The 22,003-nt window shown below is 49.6% G+C and overlaps 1 protein-coding gene across 2 annotated transcripts; it reads left to right on the top strand.

The window, feature by feature from the left end:
- Positions 1 to 85: 85 nt before the first annotated feature.
- LOC310660813 (uncharacterized protein) lies at positions 86 to 20,339 on the top strand. 2 transcript variants are annotated; one of them, XM_083406089.1, is made up of 4 exons: positions 86 to 307; positions 3,829 to 3,955; positions 13,253 to 13,385; positions 14,939 to 20,339. In XM_083406089.1, the coding sequence occupies exons 3-4, from the start codon at positions 13,289 to 13,291 to the stop codon at positions 18,673 to 18,675; spliced, it is 3,834 nt and encodes a 1,277-aa protein (XP_083262215.1). In that variant the 5' UTR covers positions 86 to 307; positions 3,829 to 3,955; positions 13,253 to 13,288; the 3' UTR covers positions 18,676 to 20,339. The 2 variants fall into 2 exon arrangements, with proteins under 2 accessions (XP_083262215.1, XP_083262216.1); XM_083406090.1 differs by lacking the exon at positions 3,829 to 3,955.
- Positions 20,340 to 22,003: the final 1,664 nt, after the last annotated feature.

Consider the following 22,003-nt stretch of genomic DNA (forward strand, 5'->3'; position numbering starts at 1 on the left):
GCGAGTGCGAGCGCGCCCCCCCCCCAGGTGTTGCGCCCGGTGCGGCCAGCCCCTCCTGCACCCCCCACGCTACGCCACTGTTCTGGTGCATCGGGCCGGGGAAAAGCACGTTCCCCGAGAACGAGGGACAAAAAGGTCCAGGGTGTCACTGCAAGGCGAGCAGCTCGGGATCCCGGGTCAACAGTTCCAGCGCCCATCCTGCCAACTTCGTGGGAGCGACTGGCCACCCGTTCCTGAGTGGACACGCGACAAGTGACGGAGAGAAAGAGCAACGGCCGTGCAGAAAGAAGGTACCTCGAGGAACAAGGTAGGCTCCACAGGGTTAGGTGGGAGCAAAGAGAGTTTGATCAGCTCCGCCAGCAGGGTAGAAGAAGTGCCACTGGTTTTGGTTTTGCGCAGAAAAGCAGCAAAAAGGGTGCTGCTGGGCCCCGGTCGAAGTCTAAGCGCTGCCGGTTGTGGTTTTGGTGTTGGTAAAAAGGGGATTGGGGGAGGTGCATGGGTTTTTCTGAATGTGCGTGGGGGGACACTCCAGTGAATGTTTTGAGTGTGTGAGACGTTGGAAGCAACGTCTGGCCTGTGACTGAGTGAGAGAAATTACGTTAGGAGGGCTGAGTGTCCCAGTGTCCCCAGGATCCCAGAGTCATGGGAAATAAAATCAGTAAAACCATTATTGAGACACCACTACAGAGCTTTCTGGAAAAGTGCCACGAAAGCAGAAGAGTGGGGATGTAAACTCAAAAAAAGCAGACTCCAACATTTATGTGAAGTTGACTGACCTTTGTATTTACCAGAATGGCCTCCTGGAGGATCCTTGGATCCAAACTTGGTCAACATTTTATGGAGTAACATTTTCAAGGCCCACACTGATCAGATTCCCTATATTTCTATCTGGAAAGCCAATGTGGATCAAAATCCCTCATGGCTTCGGAAAAATAAAATTGTGACTGCCCAAGTCAAACTGTGTTCAGTACAATTACAAGTTAAAAAGCCACCAGTTTTGCCAGTCCTGGAAGAGGAGATAATTACCCCCCCCCCCACCATATGCAGCGACTGCGCCAAGGCAACCAAATCTGGGAGCAAATAGGGCTGCTTCTCCGCCCAGTGCCCAGACTGAGGACCCAAATGAGAAGATTCCCCCCTCTGCCCCTCCCCAGCCCCCTTGTGATGCAAGCAAGGAAGGTGAAGAGAAAAGTGATGATGATGATGATGACTTCAGAAAAACTCTAGATAAAGAGATATGATGGACTAGTAAGCAGTCTGACAGAGTGTTCCAGTATGTAGAACCGTTTAAAACAGAACTGGATGTGGCCCCCTGGGTTCTAGAAGCAGCCCAGTGCCAGGATGAGAATTGGAGAAAAAAGCAAAAGGTTTTGAGGGCAACAAAACATGTAGAGACACTTAAATCTAAGGCTTTGTCCAAACCCACTGTGGTGGCCCCTCTCAGGCAAGTGTTGGATCCTGTGGAACAGCCAAATGATCAGGGCGTTAGACCCCCCAGGACCCTTACCATTCAGCATGTCCCTTTTACAAGCTCCGATATTTGCAATTGGAAAAATCAAAATCCTTCTTTTGAGGAAAATCCTGCAAAAATAATTAGACTTTTGGAAGGTGTGTTCAAAACCTATATGCCTACGGTTATTATTTCTGAATTGAGGAAATGAGTTTGGATATTTTTTAGCGTGCTTTCTCCTCTAATGAGGGGCCCAGTAATGCCCCCCCCCCGTGTCCCCTGAGGGAAGGCAGAGTTAGTCACGAATGGGAGAGAGGAGCTCCACACAATGCTCTGACACAGCCAGACCTCCAACAGATTTTTAAATACATCTAATAATGCCAGATCACTCTGGAGTCAGAGGAAAGCCAAGGCTGGATCTGAGGATCCACCACAGCTCACAAACCTATTTAAGGGGGAGATAAGGGGCTTGGTTGCCCCATATTCTCCTGTGCCGACTCCCTCTCGGGAGCCTGTACAATGGGAGAGGGGTGCAGGCAGGAAATGGGGGGCGACCACCATTAGAACCGCAATATCCACCTTGTGGTGGGCATCATGCCCAAGGCCAGGTCAGCAGAGTTAAGGGTGGAGTGAATGGTGGGAGGCATCCGCCCCGGAGGGTCCCCTCTGCCCTCCCCACCATTATTATGGCTCCGCTCTGCAGGCCAAATCCTGCCACTGTTCTTCGTAAGGCCATGGCCAGGCGGGAGCATCCCCTCAGCCTCCTCTCCCCTCAGCAATGCGCCCCCAGGCTCCATTTTGTGAGGCCAGCATGGTGGGGGAAACAGCCTCCCTCCGCTTGCCAGGAAAGGCCACTTTTGGGAGTGGGCTTGGGGGTTCCTCTGTGGAAGCCCCTCTGGAAAAGCCTCGCCCAACAGGGCAGCCATTTTGGTGCAGCATCAATTCAGCCCCACAGTTCTGATGCGTGAAATGGCGACCGGAGCCAAGAGGGCGCTGAGGGGGGAAATACGTGCCCCAAATAGGCCACGTTTTCCTCCTCCTGTTCCTTGATGACAGTGATATTAAGTCCCTTCACCCGGAGCTTTTCAGCTTCATAAAAAGGGTGCTAGTCAGCGATTTGAGAGATTGCACCAAACACTATATTATGAAAAGTGAATGGCAGCGTATCTCCTTCCTCATCGCTTCTCCAGGCCCAAAATCGCAGGAATTAGGGAGTGGTGCTCTTGAGTTTTGTGCAAACGCTGCAGGATGGACAGAAATCACAGAGCAAATATTGTTAACCTGGAAGCTGACTGTGCAAGTTTCTCTCCCCTCCAGAAGCAAAAGGAGTGAATTGCCCTAAGCGGTTTGAGGACTGGTTCTGAGGAGAAGTTTAGACACTTTCCCCTCAGAAACAGCCAGGATTTTCCCGCTCTTTTTCCTGAGGCCACCAGAACAGCAGGTTCAAAATGTTTCCCTCCAGAGCAGCATGGGAAGAGCCTTTGGCCAGTCAAAGAAATAAGATTTGTGAGGGGAGTTCATCATGAGGAGTTCAAAAGCTTCCTTTCCCTGGGGCCGGCGGGGGGATTTTGGGCGCAAAAGATGTTGCCAAACTACAACTCCCACCGGCCCCAGCTAGCCTGGCCCAAGGGCCGGGTGGTGGGAGTTGTAGTTCAGCGGCCTCAGGAGGGGCCTGAGGGGACGGCCCCATCACATTTATACCGGGAGGCAAACTCCTGTCAGCTCTTCCACCCCCTGAATACACAGAATTTCCTCCTTCATCTGTGAGGGGTTTGGTGGGTTCCCCCAGAGCATGGCCCTGCTGCTGCTGCCACAATGCACAAAAATGGAAGATAATATTTATTGCGGTTGTTCCTTGTATACCGCCCTTCACCCAAACATCTCAGGGTCCTCCTGCTGGGGCGACTGCTTTTGCTCCAGAAAGCCTCTTCTCTCCTAATCTCATATAAATTGAGGCTGGTTGTGGCTCAATGCCGAGGGAAACCTTCCTCTGCTGCCAAGAGCCCCCATATCTGAGGCCAAGATGGAGGCCCTGCTGACAACCTCTTTCCCAAAAGCCCAGGGGGGAGAACAGATCCCCCGTAATGTCGATCCCTGCTGTATGAGCTTCCATGGATCCACTTTGGGTCCGGATACCAGGAAAGGGAGGGTTGTGCAACTAAGGACCTTGATTCTGCATGGATCCGACTTGTGGGGAGGCCGCAGGAGGGGGTTGGACTGGATGGCCCTTGGGGTCCCTTCCAACTCTGCGATGCACTGCTGAAGAGCCTTTTTGGAGTGAAATGCTGACAAGTGGAAATGGGTTCCCACCATCTCGCAACTTCCTTCTCCCCCTGAAAGTGATCCTTGTCCCCTTGCACTTTGTCACTCCCAAATAGATAAAAGGAGGAGTGGCTTCTGTGGCCGAAACAGACTTGTGCTGTAAGAGGGGACCACAGCAAGTTGAGACAAACTCAAGCAAGAGAGCCACTTGGAGGCAAGATTCATCCGTTTCCCACGTTTCTGGTAAGACGCGTTTGCACATTAGAAGTTGTCACGGCTTCTTTTGTTGTCAAAGGCTTCTTTTGCATGGCTGCTGCAAACCGTTCCAGCTGGCATATTGCAGAGGGGACTGGGTGACGGGGCTCTTGCGCTGATGATGCCCTCGCCTCCTGCTCTCTGGCTCTTTGGAAAGGCCACAAATCCATCCTGATATGGCCCAGACTTGGAGCAAAGGAATGAAGGCTGCAGCGCAAGGCTCCCCTGGGCTTTGGGGTGGGACTAGGGGGACCCCTGCCCTGACTCCTAAGATGCTGAGCACCTCTGCTGCTGCCAGTTGCTTCCTTGCAGGAGGGAGGGGGCAGGCGGCTGTGGACCATCTGGGCTGTTGCATCCTGGACATTTCTGTGTGTTCCCTTGGTTTGGTTTACCAGTCTCCAGAAAGTATTTCAGTCATTGATGGCATCCCCCACTGTTTATTCTTCTCTACTCTCTGCCCCTTTCTCTTATTTTAAGACTGCAGCATGTGTGAGATTGCTCTTAATCCTCGCAATTTGGGGGAGACCTGCATCAGATCTCTTTCTCTCCCTCTCTGCCCTACCTTTCCTTTTGGGGGAAAGCTGGGGGTGTCAAGAGAAACTGAGGGGGTGTTATGTACTGAGTTGAATAGGATCCAAACTGCAGCAGTCTGATTGGTCCTAGAACAATAGGATCCAAATCGCAGCAGTCTGATTGGTCCTAGAACAATAGGATTGAGAATGCATCAGTCTGATTGGTCCTAGAACAATGCAGCAGTCTGATTGGTTGGCAGGAACCACCCAATCATGCTCCAGATATAAGTGAATCCACAACCTGATTGGTTTACAGTAGAATTCCAGAATTAGCCAATCATGTGCAGCCCATTGTGTAAATAATGTATATAAAGCAGATACTTCATTCATTCCTCCTCACCACTATGAGCTGAATAAAGAGCATGAAATCACTCTGCGACTCTGAGTATATTTCACTGGCGACGAAGGTGGGATCCCGCTGAGCTGACTGCCACACACCGCACCGCAGCACCGCCACCTGCCGCACCGCTGCCTCGCACCGTGTATCCAGGCTTCAGCTCCGGGACACAAGGAACTCAGAATGGCAACCGACAGCAGCTTCTCGCCGTTCAACCCAGCATCTGGAGACTGGGAAGCGTACGCCTCCCGTTTCACCTTCCTCCTAGAAGCCAAAGGGGTCACCGATGAAGAAGACGCCAAGAAGAGGGCGATATTCTTCAGCGTCTGCGGAGAGGAGACGTTTGAAATCGCCCGGGCTCTCCTTGCGCCTGAAGACGTCGCTACTGTTCCATATAAAACAATAATGGAACAGCTGAAGGGGCACTTTTCGCCACAGCCCTCAGTGGTGGCTCGTCGAAATGCCTTCTACGCAAAGCGGCAAGCCCCTGGGGAAACCATAACTGGGTTTGTGACCTCTCTCCGCCAAGCCGCCCGGTTCTGCAACTTCTCAGAGCTGGAGAACATGCTTCGGGACCGCCTCGTCGGTGGCCTGGAGGATGAGAAGCTGCAACGACGCCTCTACGCTAAGAAGGACCTAACGTTCCAGGTCGCTCTGGAGGAGGCTCTGGCAACAGAAGCTGCGAAGAGGTCGACGCAAGAGGCACGGCCGAGCCTGCCACCCCAACCAAGGGTCCACCATGAAGACCTCACCGACGACTCAGGATCTGACAGGGAGGAGGTGCACCGAGTACAGCAGCGCACTCAAGCAGCCCACATACCGCAGCTGCCTCGACGAGAAGGAGGGAACTGCGCAAGCTGCGGGGAAAGTCACGAGAGGAGGACCTGCCGTTTCCGCAACGCAGAGTGCAGGCAGTGCAGAAAATCGGGACACATCGCCCGGGTGTGTCGAGCTCGGCCCACCCGACGCCAGGCATCAGATGACCAATCTAAGAGCCCCAGGTCCCGGGGCCCAACGCACCAAGGCAACTCGACGGAGCTCACGGACGTCCAGGTATACCAGTTGCCCCACCCTAACGTAGAGAAAATTTATGTAGAGGTACAGATAGAGGGGGCCCCATGCCGCATGGAGCTTGACACGGGTTCAACGCTATCCATAATCTCGGCAAGGACCTTAAGGAAACTGTGTCCTACTGGGGGTCCCAAACTCAGGCCGGCCCCATTCACCCTCCGGGACTTCCAGAAACGTAAGGTCCCCACAATGGGGGTGGGGACCTTCAGGGTGCAATACCGAGGGCGGACACGGCAACTGGACTTGCTTGTAGTCAAGGGCCCCTACATTAGCTTACTGGGATTGGCATGGTTTGGACCACTGGGGCTAGCCATCACCGGGGTGAACCACACTACCTTACAAGTGGACGTGGACGCCATATGCAAGGAATTTCCAGGGGTTTTCGATGGGAAATTGGGACAGTATACGGGCCCCCCCATTGCTCTACAGCTTGACCCCGCAGTACGACCGGTCAGGCTCAAGGCCCGCCGGGTCCCGTTCGCCCTGAAACCCCGTATTGACGAGGAATTGGACCGGCTCGTAGAGCAAGGAGTGCTGGAGCCGGTGCCTAATGCCCCCTGGGAAACCCCAATCGTCACACCCGTCAAGCCTAATGGTTCGGTCCGCATCTGCGCAGACTACAAATGCACCATAAACAAGGCCCTTACGGCCCATGCATACCCAGTGCCAGTGGTCAGCCATGTCCTTGCCACCCTGGCTGGGTCGAAAATTTTTGGCAAGCTGGACTTGGCCCAAGCATATCAACAGCTGCCAGTAGATGAGGCCACAGCAGACGCACAGACGATTGTGACGCACAGAGGAGCGTTCCGGGTAAAGCGGCTGCAATTCGGTGTCAGTGTGGCACCAGGCATCTTCCAGAATCTAATGGACTCGCTCCTTAAAGGGATTCCTGGCGTCACCCCCTTCTTCGATGATGTGTTAATTGCCGGGCCCACACCAGAGGAGTTTGAGGACCGCCTCCGCACCGTTCTGCACCGTTTCCAGACGGCAGGTCTCAAGGTGAAGCGGGAAAAATGTCTATTAGGAGTGCCTCAGGTGGACTTTCTGGGATTTATGGTGGACGCAGAAGGGGTCCACCCGACTGGGGACAAGGTACGGGCCATTTGTGATGCCCCAGCGCCCAAGAGCAAGACTGAACTTCAGGCCTTTTTGGGACTATTGAACTTTTACCATTCCTTCCTTCCCCACAAAGCGGCGGTAGCAGAGCCCCTACACAGACTTCTGGACAAGCGGGCCCCTTGGGTGTGGGGCCAGCGCCAGGAGGCTGCATTCCAGGCAGTCAAGGACTTGCTTGTCTCAAACTCGGTCTTGGCACACTTCGACGAGAGGCTGCCGGTGGTGCTAGCATGCGACGCCTCACCCTATGGCATTGGCGCTGTCCTGGGACACCAACTCCCGGATGGAAGAGAGGTACCAGTAGCATACTTTTCCCAGACACTCAGCGCAACCGAACGGAACTACTCACAAATAGACAAGGAGGGGCTGGCAATTGTGAAGGGAGTAAAAAAATTCCATGATTTCTTGTACGGGCGGCCCTTCACCGTGGTGACCGACCACAAGCCATTGCTTGGCCTGTTTGCCCCCGAAAAGCAGACCCCCCAAGTGCTGTCTCCTCGCGTCCTCAGGTGGTCAATTTTCCTGGCCAGCTACCAGTATGCACTGATTCACCGACCTGGGAAGGCGATGGGCCATGCGGACGCCCTCAGCAGGCTACCACTACCGGAAACAGGCCCCGACCCAGCACCTGCACAAGAGGTTATGAGCCTGGAGCTGCTTCCCGACCGCCCCATTCAGGCACAAGAAGTTGCACACCATTCCAAGAAAGACAGGGTCATCTCCCGGGTCCTGGACTGGGTGTGGAGGGGATGGCCCAGCAACAGCCCTGGGCCAGAATTCGCTGGCTACACAACCCGCAAACATGAACTGTCGGCCCACAAGGGGTGCCTGTTATGGGGAAGCAGGGTCGTTGTTCCCCAGCCCCTCCGCAAAAGGGTCCTCACAGCCCTACACGAGACACACCCAGGGGTAGTAAGAATGAAGGCCCTGGCCAGGAGTTATGTGTGGTGGCCGGAGATCGATGGAGAGATAGAGGCCTGGGTCAAACACTGCCAGGCCTGCCAAGAATCCCGCCCAGATCCCCCAAGGGCCCCAGTCCAGTCCTGGGAGTCCGCCCGAGCACCATGGTCACGCCTGCATGTGGACTTCGCTGGGCCCTTTCAGGGGAAAACATTCTTCATAGTGGTGGACTCCTACACCAAATGGCTGGAAGTCGCACTGGTACCGTCCACTTCTACATCCGCAGCCATCCGGGTACTACGCAGGCTGTTTGCAACCCACGGGCTCCCTGACACTCTCGTCTCAGACAACGGGACTGCATTTACGTCAGGAGAATTCCAAACCTTCACAGCGCAGAACGCCATCCGCCACATCCGTTCGGCGCCATTCCACCCTGCCACCAATGGCCAAGCAGAACGCATGGTGCGGACCACCAAGGACACCCTTCGCCGCATGACGCAAGGGGATTGGGAGTACCGCCTTGCCACATTCCTTCTAGCACAGCACAGCACCCCCAGCTCAACGACTGGCCGGAGCCCCGCTGAACTACTAATGGGTCGGCGCCTTGCAATCAGATTGGACCGCCTTCACCCCGATAGAGCTCAGGATGAGGTAGTGGTGGGGGAAGGCAGGAACCCCCGGACCTTCGAGGCCCAGGACCCAGTGTACGCAAAGAATTTTGGGGCAGGCCCAGCATGGGTACCCGCCACAGTCACCAGGGTCACTGGCCCCGTGTCATATGAGGTGCTAACGGATGGGGGGCAATGCTGGCGCCGCCACTGCGACCAGATACGGCGACGATTCCCGAGAGAAAACCAGGAGGAGGAAAGGTCAGAGGAGTCCCAAGGGAACAGAGCGGCAGTGAGGCCCATAGAGCAGGAGGGGCCAGCAGGAGAGGCAGAATCAGTAAATACAGAGAGGACCCGCGAGGCCGAAAGGACACCGGAAGCAGAACCACGACTGAGCGAGCCGGTTGCGCCAGACCAAACAGGCCCATCACAGCCAGCATCCTTGGAACACGAGCCAGAACCTGAACCCCGGACCAGGGAACACCACAGGCCGCAACGCACACGTAGGCCGCCGGCGTACCTCGAGGACTATGAATGTGACCTCCCGGGCAGGACTGGAACTTAGAGGGGAGGGGTGTTATGTACTGAGTTGAATAGGATCAAAACTGCAGCAGTCTGATTGGTCCTAGAACAATAGGATCCAAATCGCAGCAGTCTGATTGGTCCTAGAACAATAGGATTGAGAATGCATCAGTCTGATTGGTCCTAGAACAATGCAGCAGTCTGATTGGTTGGCAGGAACCACCCAATCATGCTCCAGATATAAGTGAATCCACAACCTGATTGGTTTACAGTAGAATTCCAGAATTAGCCAATCATGTGCAGCCCATTGTGTAAATAATGTATATAAAGCAGATACTTCATTCATTCCTCCTCACCACTATGAGCTGAATAAAGAGCATGAAATCACTCTGCGACTCTGAGTATATTTCAGGGATCTTCAAAGGGTTGGCACCCTGCCCAGTTTCTGCAAGCACAATCAGAGCGTAGGTGGACCTCAGCTCCAACTCCACTTCTGCTATCTCACACCTTTGGCTTTCCCACTCTGTATAGGAGGAATCTCCCCTCCTTGCAAAGTGATTGAATGAAAGGTCTGCTGCCCAGGAAGAGAGGCTGAGAGCAGGTGGCACCACAATTTAAGAAGGAGGTTGACAAGCTGGAAGGTGGTAGGGATGACCTTCCCTGGTAGAATATCACAGACATGTCTGTGGTGGGATGGACAGCTGGGTGCTGGAGGCACCTAATGCCCCATCAGGTGTGGTCCTGGTCTCCTTGAATGTGGGGTAAGGATACTACTCTGAAGGAAGCCCTCCTTGGATGTTGAAATTTCTACGAAAAGGGAAAGAAATAGGTGCAAACATGAGCAGCCTTGTCTTGTAAGCTTGGCCCTGCTCTTCTCCCTTTTGGCAGCTTCAAGATTATTCCAGCCACACTCTCCTGCCAAATCTGCAACTGTTTCCGCCAACACATTAATAGTCTGGCCAGTAATCTGGCTGCTGCATTTTGGACTGATTTGTTTTTCCAAGTGGGGCTGGATCTGGTGCGCAGAATGCAGGGAGTTCAAACTGGGCTCTGCCAAGTAAAGTGAAAGCAAAAGAGGCGAAGGCACAGGGAGCTCAAGTTCACAGCCAGTCAAGGCCAGTTGTAAGGAAGGTTTCTCCCCAGCCAGAGCCTTTCCCAGAAAGGGAGAGATTTCCTTTCCCCAGTGTAAATACATCCCACACTACAACTGGTAAGGGTTTTCTGGTCAGGTGTGTGTGTGTTTGAGAATATAATTTCATAAAACTATCATTTTGATTATTCCATTTACTTTTGAGTTTATGGCCTAGCTAAACTGCCTTTTACAGTACAGAACTAGCTGCTTTTAGGGCCTGCATGTAGTGAATGTCCGTTCCAGAACACGGAAAAGAATAAATTGTTATGGGCTCTATGGTGGGCACCGTATGCCTGAAAAGAGAATCGGCTAGACAGGGCAATTGGGATTAATCTTGAATTGTTTTGCAGACAGATGGAAAAGGGTATTGGGAGACATTTAATGAACAGGAAACGTAGTCAAAGTCTTAGTAAAGAAAGACACTGGAAGTGGTTAAATGTAAATGGATGTTTTAGCTGAGATTCCTGCATTGCAGGGGGTTGGACTAGATTACTCTAGGGGGTCCCTTCCAACACACCTGGAGTACTTTGTAAGGTTCAGGGCGCCACAGTTTAAGAAAGATACTGACAAGCTGGAACGTGTGCTGGGGCAGGAGACCAAGATGATGAAGGGTCAGGAAACCAAGCTTTTGGGGGGAGTGGTTGGGGGAGTTGGGTATGGTTAGCCTGGAGAAGAGAAAACTGAGACATGATATGAGCGCCATCTTGAAATACCTGAGGGGCTGACACAGGGAAGATGGAACAGGCTCTTTGCTGCTGGTCCAGGGGGCAGGACCTGAAGCAGTGGATTCAAATGTCAAGAAATGACTTTCCAGCTGAGCATTAGGAAGAACCTTCTGACGGAAGGAGCTGTTCGACTGTGGGACACACTCCCTTGTTGTTAGGTCTCTCCTTCCTTGGAGGTTTCCAAGCAGAGGTTGGGTGGCCATCTGACCTGGATGCTTTAGTTGAGATTCCGTCAGGGATTCTTCAGCTGTGGGTTGCAGGGGGTTGGACTAGATGACCTTTGGGTGTGCCTTCCAACTCTACAGTTCTGTGTTCCTCTACAAAAGATTTTCTTTTTTAAAATGTATTTTTATTAAAGATTTTCTTTATTTACAAAGATAGGTGCAATGTCTCTCTCATATTTTCCCCCCATGTAACATTTTTCTTTTTACAAATCGGTTTCATTTGTTGAGAGATTAGGAAGACTAGGGGGAAAGAGGCTGAGGGGGGAAAGGTGAGGGGGTGGGTGGGGGTGATGTTTCTATTTTACTTAATATATGTGGGGTTTGGTGTCAGCGTTACTTGTGCAGGTTCTCTGCTATTCACTTGTGTTCCTTTGGTAGTGAGAGAGGTTGGGGTTGGCCTAGGGTGTGGTTGTTTGCTTGTGGTTGGCTGTGGTGGTCTTTGTTTTCTTGTGTGAGTGGGGTGGGTGGGTGTTTTGGATCAGGTTAGCCATATTGATTTGTATGCTGTTGGTGGATTTTTTGTCATCGTCTTGTTGGGCTGTGCATGTGATAAAGGGGAGCCATACCAGGGTGAAGGCGTCTTCTTCTATTTGTCCCCCTGTCAGTTTCAGTTTATTGGCAAATTTTTCTAGTTTCCCATACTATTTGGTACCTTGGTCCATGCTTACTCCTGACAGGTCTCTCTTATGGTGCTTCTGGCTGCTCAGAGTAGGTGGGTTATGAGTTCTTTGTGGTGTAAATGGGCATTGTTGTCTTGGAAGCTGTTTAGTTGGGCCAATTCTGGGGTGATTTCTAATACTTGCTTGGTTATTTTACATACCGGTATTTATCGTATGGCTGTTGTCCAGAATAGTTGGATTTTGGGACACTCCAACCACATGTGGAGATATGTGCCTGTGGAGGTGACCCTCTCCAGCATTTCGGTGAGGTTCCTGGGCGTATTAGTGCTAGTTTCCTTGGTGTTAGGTACCACCTGCAGTTGATTTTCAGACTGAATCCTTTTTTCTTTTCTTTTTTGATATGGATTTTAAGGGGGGTTTAGACCACATTATGGTCCATTGAGTGGGGTTAATCTCATAGCCTATGTCATTCTCCCATTGTTTTTTGATTGTATCTAGGGAGTTTGTGAGATTTTGGAGTAGTATTTTGTATATTGTGGATACCATCCCTTTACCGTGTTATTTGGCTCCCATTGTGCCATGAACTTCTTGGTGCAGCACAAGAAGTAATATAAGACAGCAGCAACTTCCATTTCAGCTTACATTCATCACGATCAGCGCTGCTTCCACTGCAGTTTGTTTCTGCCAAATACTACTTTGTGTATCTCGCTGTTAGCTATGGCAGCATCATTCATGATTCCTGCCACAATTATTGTTGTTGTTTTGTGATTTGGCTGGCTGCATGTATGAGTTCCCCACTTTGATAGCCTCACTGAATACTGTGCCAGAGTGGTGCCAAAACTGGTGGTGGTAGAATATTTCTCTACCATCCGAAATGTTCTCAGGAGGCACAATTCTCAGCCAAACGGAAATTCAGTGTAGGAAGCACCCAGTGGTTGTGCATGGAAAATATTGCTCTTCCCTTCCAGCTCCTGTGACCCCTTGTGCCCCCCCCCCAAACCCTTTCCAGAGGGCCTGGAGAGTGTAGTGTCTGCCATACAGGGCTGCAGTGGGATTCACCTGACTTTGGGCCTAGGAATCCTGTCCAAGCAGAACCCCCATTGGACATGATCCCTTTGCCCAGTTTCAGGGTGATTTCCGCTCCCACTACAATTCTGTGTGACACAGTCCCCTTTGTTCAGGGTGCAGGGATCACTGGATAGAGATCAACTGCTACAGGGGGCTGTAGATGGGAGGGAAGAAGATCAGTTGCACAAGCTGCCTTGAATATGTGCAACTACTGCATACAACCGTCTAATTCCCCCCATGTGACATTACCTCCCACCTCCCTTTTTGGGGGGTCTTGAAGGCATGTTGGCATCCCTCTTTGGATGGTAGTGCTAATCTTCCTCTTTTCCTCACACGCTCTGCATGCCGAATAATCTTTCCGGAGTCCTTCACATCTCTTGTTTCTTGCAGGAAGGTGAAGGCAGGAGAGCAACCTGGGCCTGAGCCATGGACAGATCAGATGACACGGTTGAAATAACAGCCCTGGGCCGCCCATTCCAGCTGGGGATGCTGTACGACTGTCGTAAAGATGCCCTCATCCCAGGTAGAGCTGGTGCAAGGAAGAGCTTATGCTGAAAAGCAAAAATTACTCACTTCAGGATTAGCAGTCGGCCCAAACAGTGCAGTTTCAGTGCTAAACGTGCTCCTCAAATTCATTTTCAACATCCCTTACTGTCTGCTTCCACTTCTTTTGCCAACGTTTGTGTTCCTTTATGTTCTCTTCATTTGGACAAGACTTCCACTTATTAAAAAGAAGTCTTCTTCCCCGTGATAGCGTCTTTGCTCCTTAACCTTGCTGGCATCGTCTTGGCCCAAATCATCACCATCAACATCTGTCAATAAAGATTCAGCAGGTGTGTTCTGTTTCATTTTTTTAAAGCTTACTGAAAACCTTTGTAGTCCACCAGGCCTATGCAGGCCATTAAGAATACATCTTTCCACAATTATTACTGTAGGTAAAAAAACCAGGACTTTTTTTCAGCCAGAACCTGCCAGAACTCAGTTCCGGCTCCTCTCAGGTGGGCACAATTGCATTATAAGAGAACAAGGGAAGCATTCATGGAGAGTTCTGGCATCTTTTTTCCTTGAAAAATACCACATTAAACATAAAAAACTTCCCTAAACAGGGCTGCCTTCAGATGTCTTCTATAGGTTGTCTAGTTACTTTTCTCCTTGGCTCAGGGGTCACATAACTCCATACCCTCCAACATTTCTCTGATGAAAATAAGGATGTCCTACGCCCAAGGGAAAGCGGAACATTCAGGGATCAAATCAGAAACCGGGATGGCTTCTGTAAATCCAAGACTGTCCCTGGAAAATTGGGACACCTGGAGGGACTGTAATCCATTGTTGTGTACCAATAATTTAACAACTTTCACCACTGTAACTAAGCCAAGTTTTACTCCCTGTGTTTTCTGACTGCTGTATGGAAAAGGACATGAATCTGACCTTTGGAGAGTTTTTAAGTAAACCATTACGAACTTACCAAACATGTGGTCTTTTTCAATGCTGGGGGGAGGGGACTATTTTGGAAGGAACTCACAAGCACATATTTTAAAGGTCTGACAGCCTAAATTTCCACACTTTGCTTTGTTGCATATTTTGTGATTTTAAATCTGCTGATGTTCTCTCACCAAAGTGTTTTGCCCCAACTTGGATCTTGGCCCCCAGGGAATTCTCTTTATGTATACCCATTTTTTCCGTGCCAGTCAACAACTAGCACCAGCTCTCTAGGGCCTCAATCAGGAGATGTTCACAGCCCTAAATGGTGGTGATTGACTCTTATCCCTGCTGCTGAGCCAGTGCCCACCCCCTTTCTGAGGCCTGTACAACAGAAGCTCATGAAATGTTCACATTTGTTCCACTATCATATCTGGTCAAAGATTTTCCCTGTCTTTTGCAAAGTTTTACAAAACTGCACAAACCTCTTTCGTTGCGGATGACAGTGGGACAAAATTCATGAGTGCAGACATTGTGGGCAATGATAGGTCTATTTTATCTCCTTGTTTCTCTGTACACCCTTAGGCATTAGGCTAATTGTGGTCTACATTTGTATGAACATACTCAAGCATTGCATATTTCTCTGCTTTATCCCAGGAATCACCCTTTGGGACCAGGCCTCACTTCAGAAGGACTTGTGTATCAAACCTCAACCCAAGGCTGAATATGAAATCATTGCATCTGACTCCATCGATGATAAGGCCTCTGCCCTCAATGTCTCAGCATCACTCAAGGCCAGTTTTTTGGGGGGATTGGTTGAAGTGGGTGGATCAGGCAAATTCCTTCAAGCCACCAAGAAGTCCACAAAACAGGCCAGAGTCACTCTGCAGTACAAAACTACCACCAAGTATTCACAGCTGACCATGAGCCATTTGGGAACCCAAAATGTCATTTATCCAGCTGTTTTTGAGCATGGCACAGCCACCCATGTTGTCACTGCCATCTTGTATGGAGCCCAGGCTTTCTTTGTGTTTGACCGAAATGTCTCTTCTTCCGAGTCTGTGCAAGATATACAAGGAAGCCTCCACGCTGCGATCAACTTGATTGCAGTCTCTATCAAAGGGGAAGCATCTGTCCAGATAGAGGAGAAGGAGAAAGCCCAAACGGAGAATTTCAGCTGCAAGTTCTATGGGGATTTTTCTTTGGAAAGTAATCCGGTGACTTTTCAAGATGCCATGAAAGTCTACAGCGATCTGCCCCAAAAGCTCGGGGAGGATGGAGAGAAGGCTGTGCCTGTCAGAGTTTGGCTGTACCCACTGACCAAGCTAGATTCCAGAGCAGCTAAGATGGTGCGTGAGATCAGCTTAACACTGATCTTTGATGCTCAAACTATCTTGGAGAAACTGAATGAAATCAACATGCGATGTAATGATCTGGCTATGAATCCTGTTGCTGAAAACTTCCCAGAATTCAAGATGAAAATCAAGAGATTCAAGGATCTGTGCAAGCAGCACAGGCAGACTTTCCAGAAACACCTGGCAGGAATCCTGCCTTTGATCCGGGGAGGGGGGAAAGAGGAAAGTGTTCTGGTGGACATTTTAATGTCCATTAACCAGTCTCCCTTCAACAGCCAAAGACTCAGTGAGTTTTTGGATGCCAAGGGACGAGAGATTAATTTGGTGAATTCTTACCTTAGAATCCTAAGTGGAATGGAAGTAATCTCTTCCCAGAACAAACTGGAAGAAATCGTGCTAAACCCTGTGAATGAGTTTGTTGTCTCATTTACCTTCACTTCTTTACATGATGAGGAACCATTTTTAGCCACCTTACAAGACTGGCTTCAGAAAGATTTTTTCCAGGAAACAGCAAATTCCACCAGTGGCCAGTCAACACCCAAGAACAATGAAGCCTGGTTTGAGCACCAAGAGATAAATCGGAATGCTCGTAAAGCTGCCAAATCCATTAGAGATTTTGCCCGGGTCAATAAATCAAATGAGAAAACCCGGTTCCTTGTGGCTTCTGTCCCAGATCAGGACAACCCAGGTGCTTCTATTTACCTCTATGAAGATGGGGAGATGGTCAACAGCAACTTCAAGCTGCCCTCAAAACCTCTCCCTCCACTGATTGGCCGAATTGGACATGAGAGTGTGCAGCTGACATTTCAACCAGCTGAGTATGGGAGGGCTTCAATCTCCAGCTATCAAGTAGAGTACAAGATTGCAGGAGAAGAAAATTGGAAGGTTGTGAATACTGACGACAGTCAGGAGACATTCCAAGTGAGAGGGTTGAGTGCAAACACAGAATACCAGTTTCAATACAGCGCTAGGAGCAAACCAGGACTTAGTGAGACCAGCAACGTGAGTGAATCTGTACAGACACTTCCTACCAGCCCTCCTGGGGAACTGAGAGTGATAATCGCAGAGTCTTCCAAAATCAGCATAGCCTGGGAGAACCCAAAGGTCATTGGCCAGGGAGCTGTTATAAAGGAATACAAAGTGGACTACCGTGAAGCGGCTGGAGAGGCAAAAAGCAAGGACAAAGATGAATGGGCTGAAAAAAGAACAGGGAAGAAAACAGAGTTCTGTGAGATGAATAGTCTGAAGCCCCAGACACCCTACAGAGTCAGAGTCTCAGCCATGTGTGCCGGTGGGGCTGAGAGTGAGCCCAGCAAAGAGATTGAGGTTTCCACATTGGAAGGAGACAAGAGAGTAGCTTGTAAATACTTCCAAGGCAGCACCCGCGTGGAGGATGGGCCACCAGCAGTGTATGCTCTGCCACTGGAGCCCGTACAGGATGTCTCTGGATCCTGTCTAACATACCAGCTAGGGAAAGAGAACATTCAGGTCCCCAACAAAGTGATTATGGTGATGGGGGCAACAGGGTCAGGGAAAACCACTCTCATCAATGGGATGATCAATTATGTCCTGGGTGTGCAATGGGGAGATAAATTCCGATTCAAACTTATTCATGAAAATACCAACAGAAGCCAAGCTCAAAGCCAAACATCAGAAGTGACTGCCTATGTTGTCCACCACTGCAAGGGTTTCCAAGTCCCCTATTCCATCACCATTATTGACACTCCAGAATTTGGAGACACAAGAGGAATAGAGCATGACAAGTTGATAACAAAGCAGATCCGGGAGTTTTTCTCCTCCCCAGGGGGCACTGATCATATAGACGCCATCTGTATTGTCGTCCAGGCCTCTTCTTGTTTAACTCATGCCCAGAAATACGTCTTTGACTCTGTGCTCTCCATCTTTGGCAAAGATATAAAGGACAACATCCAAGTCCTGATCACATTTGCAGATGGACAGACCCCTCCTGTTCTCGAGGCCATTAAGGAAGCCAATGTACCATGCGCCAAGGATGCCAAGGGCACCCCTGTGCACTTCAAATTCAACAATTCAGCACTGTTTGCCAACAATCCAGTGGAGACCGGAGGCAACTTCAATTTTGATAAAATGTTTTGGAAAATGGGCACCATGAGCATGAAGACCTTCTTTGATTCATCCCACACACTAGAAACGAAGAGCTTAACGTTGACAAAGGAAGTGCTCAGGGAGCGAAAAGAGCTTGAAGCTGCTATTGAAGGGTTGCAGCCCCAAATCAAAGTTGGACTGGCCAAGCTGGAAGAACTGAGGAAGACGCAGGAAGCCCTGGACAAGCATAAGGTTGACATGGCGGCAAACAGAAACTTTACATATGAGGTAGAGGTAACTGTACCAAAGAAGGAGGATATATCTGGCATGGGAAAATACATAACTAATTGCATGAATTGTCACTTCACCTGTCACTATCCTTGTAGAATTCCTAGAGATGAAGATAAGCATGGTTGTGCAGCTATCAATAGCAGCACAGGAAGATGCAGAGTCTGTCCAGGCCAGTGTCAGTGGAGTGTGCACTTCAATCAGAAATACAAATTTGAATATACCACAAAAAAAGAGAGAAGGACCTATGAAGAACTGAAGCAAAAGTATGAATGTGCCTCTGGTGAGCTGATGACCACAGAGAAATTGCTTGAAAAGCTTAATGAGGACTATGAAGAAGTGAAACACATCTTAGAAGAGCTCATCCAGAAATCATCTCAAAGCCTCCAGCGCCTTCAGGAGATTGCACTGAAGCCCAACCCACTCTCTACCCCAGAGTACATTGATCTGCTCATCCTGTCCGAAGAACAGGAGCTGAAGCCTGGATATCAGCAGCGAATCCGGTCCCTGAAGGAAGTGAGGAAAGTAGCTGAGTTAATACAGAAAATTGCCAACAAGGAGCCTCTGCTGCCTGGAGAGCAGAAGCTGTATGATCAAATTGAAGAAAAAAAGTCCTCTCTAGGAGGCAAACTTAGGAAATGGGGGGAAGTTGTTGTAAACTGGTTTAAACAAGGGGATAATATATAGCTTTTCAGGCACGCTTTGTTTGCTTTTGGCTATCAGCAGAGAGCTCAGGTTCTGTGAGTGTAATTCAGACCAGAGTCTCTTGCTCTCTGTGCATATGGAAACATTTGTACCTGTCATGAGTTAAACTTATCCACTTCTTCATTTGCCTGGCCAGTCTCGCTCGGGGAAACCTTTCGTGCTGAATCAGAACTAACAGCAAGCGGGTTTTCCATGGAATGCCATTTGTTCTGATTTAGCGCTAAAGAGCAGGCTGGGGGTAAGCAGTGGGGCAAAGACAAAATTGCTTGGAGCTGTGCCTGGAAAGTGTGTGATGAGATGAAAACTGCTGGGAACCATGCTTCCCAGGCACAGAACAGACAGAAGTGTGAAGGAGCCCTTTGTTGCTGCAGACAAAATGCTTCCCAGTCATTGTTCCTACCAGCTTATTGTCTAATTGGTGCTGGGTGAAATGCTGTTCTCTCCAGGGATTTGTATTATCTCCGATGACTGCCAATAATAATAATAATAATAAGGAAAGTGAATGGGGCCTGCTTCTAACCACCCCAGCATAAGAATGTGCCCATAAATCTGGCTGCCCTAGCAGCCTTTGGAACGTGATTGGAAACTTGGGGTGTTGCAGGAATGCTCTTGACAGGAGCTGCTTATGGCCCCTTTGTCCTAGCAAGCTTTTGACCTGCCTGATTGCTCTCTCTCCCATTCTGAGGCATTGCTTATTCTGTATTCTTCCTTGTCCATAGAATCTTAGAATTGGAGAGTTGGAAGAGACCCTGAGGGTCATCTAGTCCAACGCCTGCAATGCAGGAACTCAACTAAAGTATCCATGACAGATGGCCACCCAACCTCTGCTTAAAAACCTTCAATAAAGGGGAGTCCACAACCTTCAGAGGCAGCCTCTTCCACAGTCAAACTACTCTTACCATCGGAAAGTTCTTCCTAATATTTAGTCAGAGCTCCTTTCTGGTAACTTGAATCCATGGGTCTGGTTCCTACCCTCTGGAGCCCTTCAGATATGAAGATGTTTCTCCTGTCTCCTCTTAGTCTCCTCTTCTCTAGGCTAAACATACCCGGCTCCCTCAACCGTTCCTCATAAGGCTGGGTTTCCAGAGTATATTTTCAACTGGCGACTGATTGGAATCTCTCTGTGTGTGATTACTTGTAATATTTTTTCTTTCATTTTCTCATTGTTAGCCATCTGGATGTCTTTTTGAAGATCCAGTAGGATATAATTTCTTTTTGAAAACACTCCTTAGCACTTAACCCTGGATATATCTGCATTTTGGGGGAGAATATTCTATTGTTGTTTGTACCAGCAGTGCCAAAGAGGCTCCCTGCCAAGGAATTCCTGGAGCTGAATCAGAAATCCAGTCGGAAGGATCCATGCCTAGAAGCCATATCCACCAGCAGGCGACTAGGGCATGACCAGATCACCTCTGCTGGCTGACAACTAGGTCAGACCAGATCCTGCCTCTTTCCCCGCACTGGGAGACTGCTGAGAAACTTGACTGCCGGAGATGTCTTGTGCACTTTGCATTTTGAACGCTGCACCCTGTAACCACAACTGCCTACTGATTTCTCCCATGTTTCGGGATTCACGTTTTACTGCTCTTTGCCTGCTTCCTGCAGCCGTGAAACAGCCTCTAAATAAAAGCTACTCTGTTCTTTAAGAAGGGTCTCATCAGTGTCTCCTGAGCAGGGCCTGTGCAAGACATTTTGCTACCTGAGGCGAATTACAAGATGGCATCCGTTCCTCATACAGAGGTTGGACCAGCAGTTGGACCTTAACCCAGCCTGAGTGCTGAGAGAGTGTCTCCACCACACCTGAGGCAGCACGAGATTTGAGTAGGGTCAGGAGGACATGCTGGGTAGCAGAGCTGGGCACCACATTCAGTTGAAGCCCAAATCCTTTCCCCTGTATTTTATAATTAAGGTTTTATTCAGACTTTTCATATTACATTTCATTGAAAAGCAAACTGATCTAAAAAAGAAGAGAAAGTCCTCTTTGACAGGTAGATCTTAACTCTTAACCCGCACAGAAGGGGGTGGAGCCTCCCAGATCTCACCTGGGAGCTTCTCTCTCTTCTCCCAGCTTCCCACCTTGGAAGATCCTTACTTCCCTGCCTCTCACACAGGGTCCTTCACCAACAATCCATCAGCCCAAATCCTGAGCCAGTTCAGAGGGATCTGGCCTTGGGTCAAGCTGGGTCGAGACAGCTCCAGATCAGGTTGGGCCACTCGCTGCAATCCAGAACTGTCAGGTGGCCAAACTGGGCAACTTCCAGCAAATATTAAAAACATAATAAAACAGTAAACATTTAAAAAACAACCTTCCCTATATAGGATTGCCCTCAGATGGCTCGGGGTCAGGTAACTCCATACCCTCCAACATTTCTCCGGTGAAAATAGGGTTGTCCTAAGGAAAAGTGAGACATTCTGGGATCAAATCAGAAACTGGGATGGCTTCTCTAAATCAGGGATGTCCCTGGAAAATAAGGACGCTTGGAGGGTCTGTTTTCCAAGCAAGCAAGTCATAAATTTCATAAATTGCACATCCTGTTCCCATATCGGCCTGCAGTACAAGAAAGGAACACGCCCATTATTTTAATGCACGTCAGTCACAGAAACAGCACATCATTTTACTTAACAATATCTATTTTAACAAAAGTGGCTGCAGGTTAGCAAAGCCCAAAAGGAGGAAGCTGCGGTCCATTTGAGCAATCAATCTGTGGTATGTTTTGAAATTACAGTATATTATTGAATAAGACAGAAAGCAGAAGGGATTGTACACAGAGAGAGAGAGCAAGCTTGTTCTCTGAATGCCGATCCTTATCTAGCTAACAGCAGCACCACACCCAAAGCACAAATATTAGCAGATTTGGGTGGGTAGCAGGAACCCCCAGGTTTGAAGAAGTACAACATGTACACACCCTGCCACCTTTCAGGAAGAAATATTTCCTGGGGGAGACTAACCAGCCCAAAGCCCAGCGGCCCAGGAAGGCTGAGTCGCTGCTGGGGAAGAAATGGAAAAGTGGGTGGGAAGAGGAATGGAATGGAGTGTCCTGGGAAAGGATGCCGAGTGGGAAGATCTCAGGTGGGCGTCTAAGAGAGTTCAGCTGAACGGGGCCACGTGGGGTCTGCAACTCATCTCCTCTACCGAGTCTTAAACCTTTTGCGTTCAGGTGGCCTTTGACCAGCTACGATTGGCCCAACAGCCATTCCTGGACCAGGGAAGCCTTGCCACGGTGGTTCATGCACTGAGTACATGAGGACTGAGTTACTGCCATGCGCTCTGTGTGGAGCTTCCCCCGTGTTTGATCCAGAAGCTGTAGCG

The sequence above is a fragment of the Podarcis tiliguerta genome, assembly GCF_965153285.1.
Source record: "Podarcis tiliguerta genome assembly, chromosome: 12".
NCBI lineage: Eukaryota > Metazoa > Chordata > Lepidosauria > Squamata > Lacertidae > Podarcis > Podarcis tiliguerta.

What these genes read in the sequence shown, in the direction of transcription:
- LOC310660813 (XM_083406089.1), top strand. Translation starts at nt 13,289, where the DNA reads ATGGACAGATCAGATGACACGGTTGAAATAACAGCCCTGGGCCGCCCA. An exon ending in TAAAGATGCCCTCATCCCAG is followed by an intron (nt 13,386 to 14,938) that starts GTAGAGCTGGTG and finishes GCTTTATCCCAG; the next exon opens with GAATCACCCTTTGGGACCAG.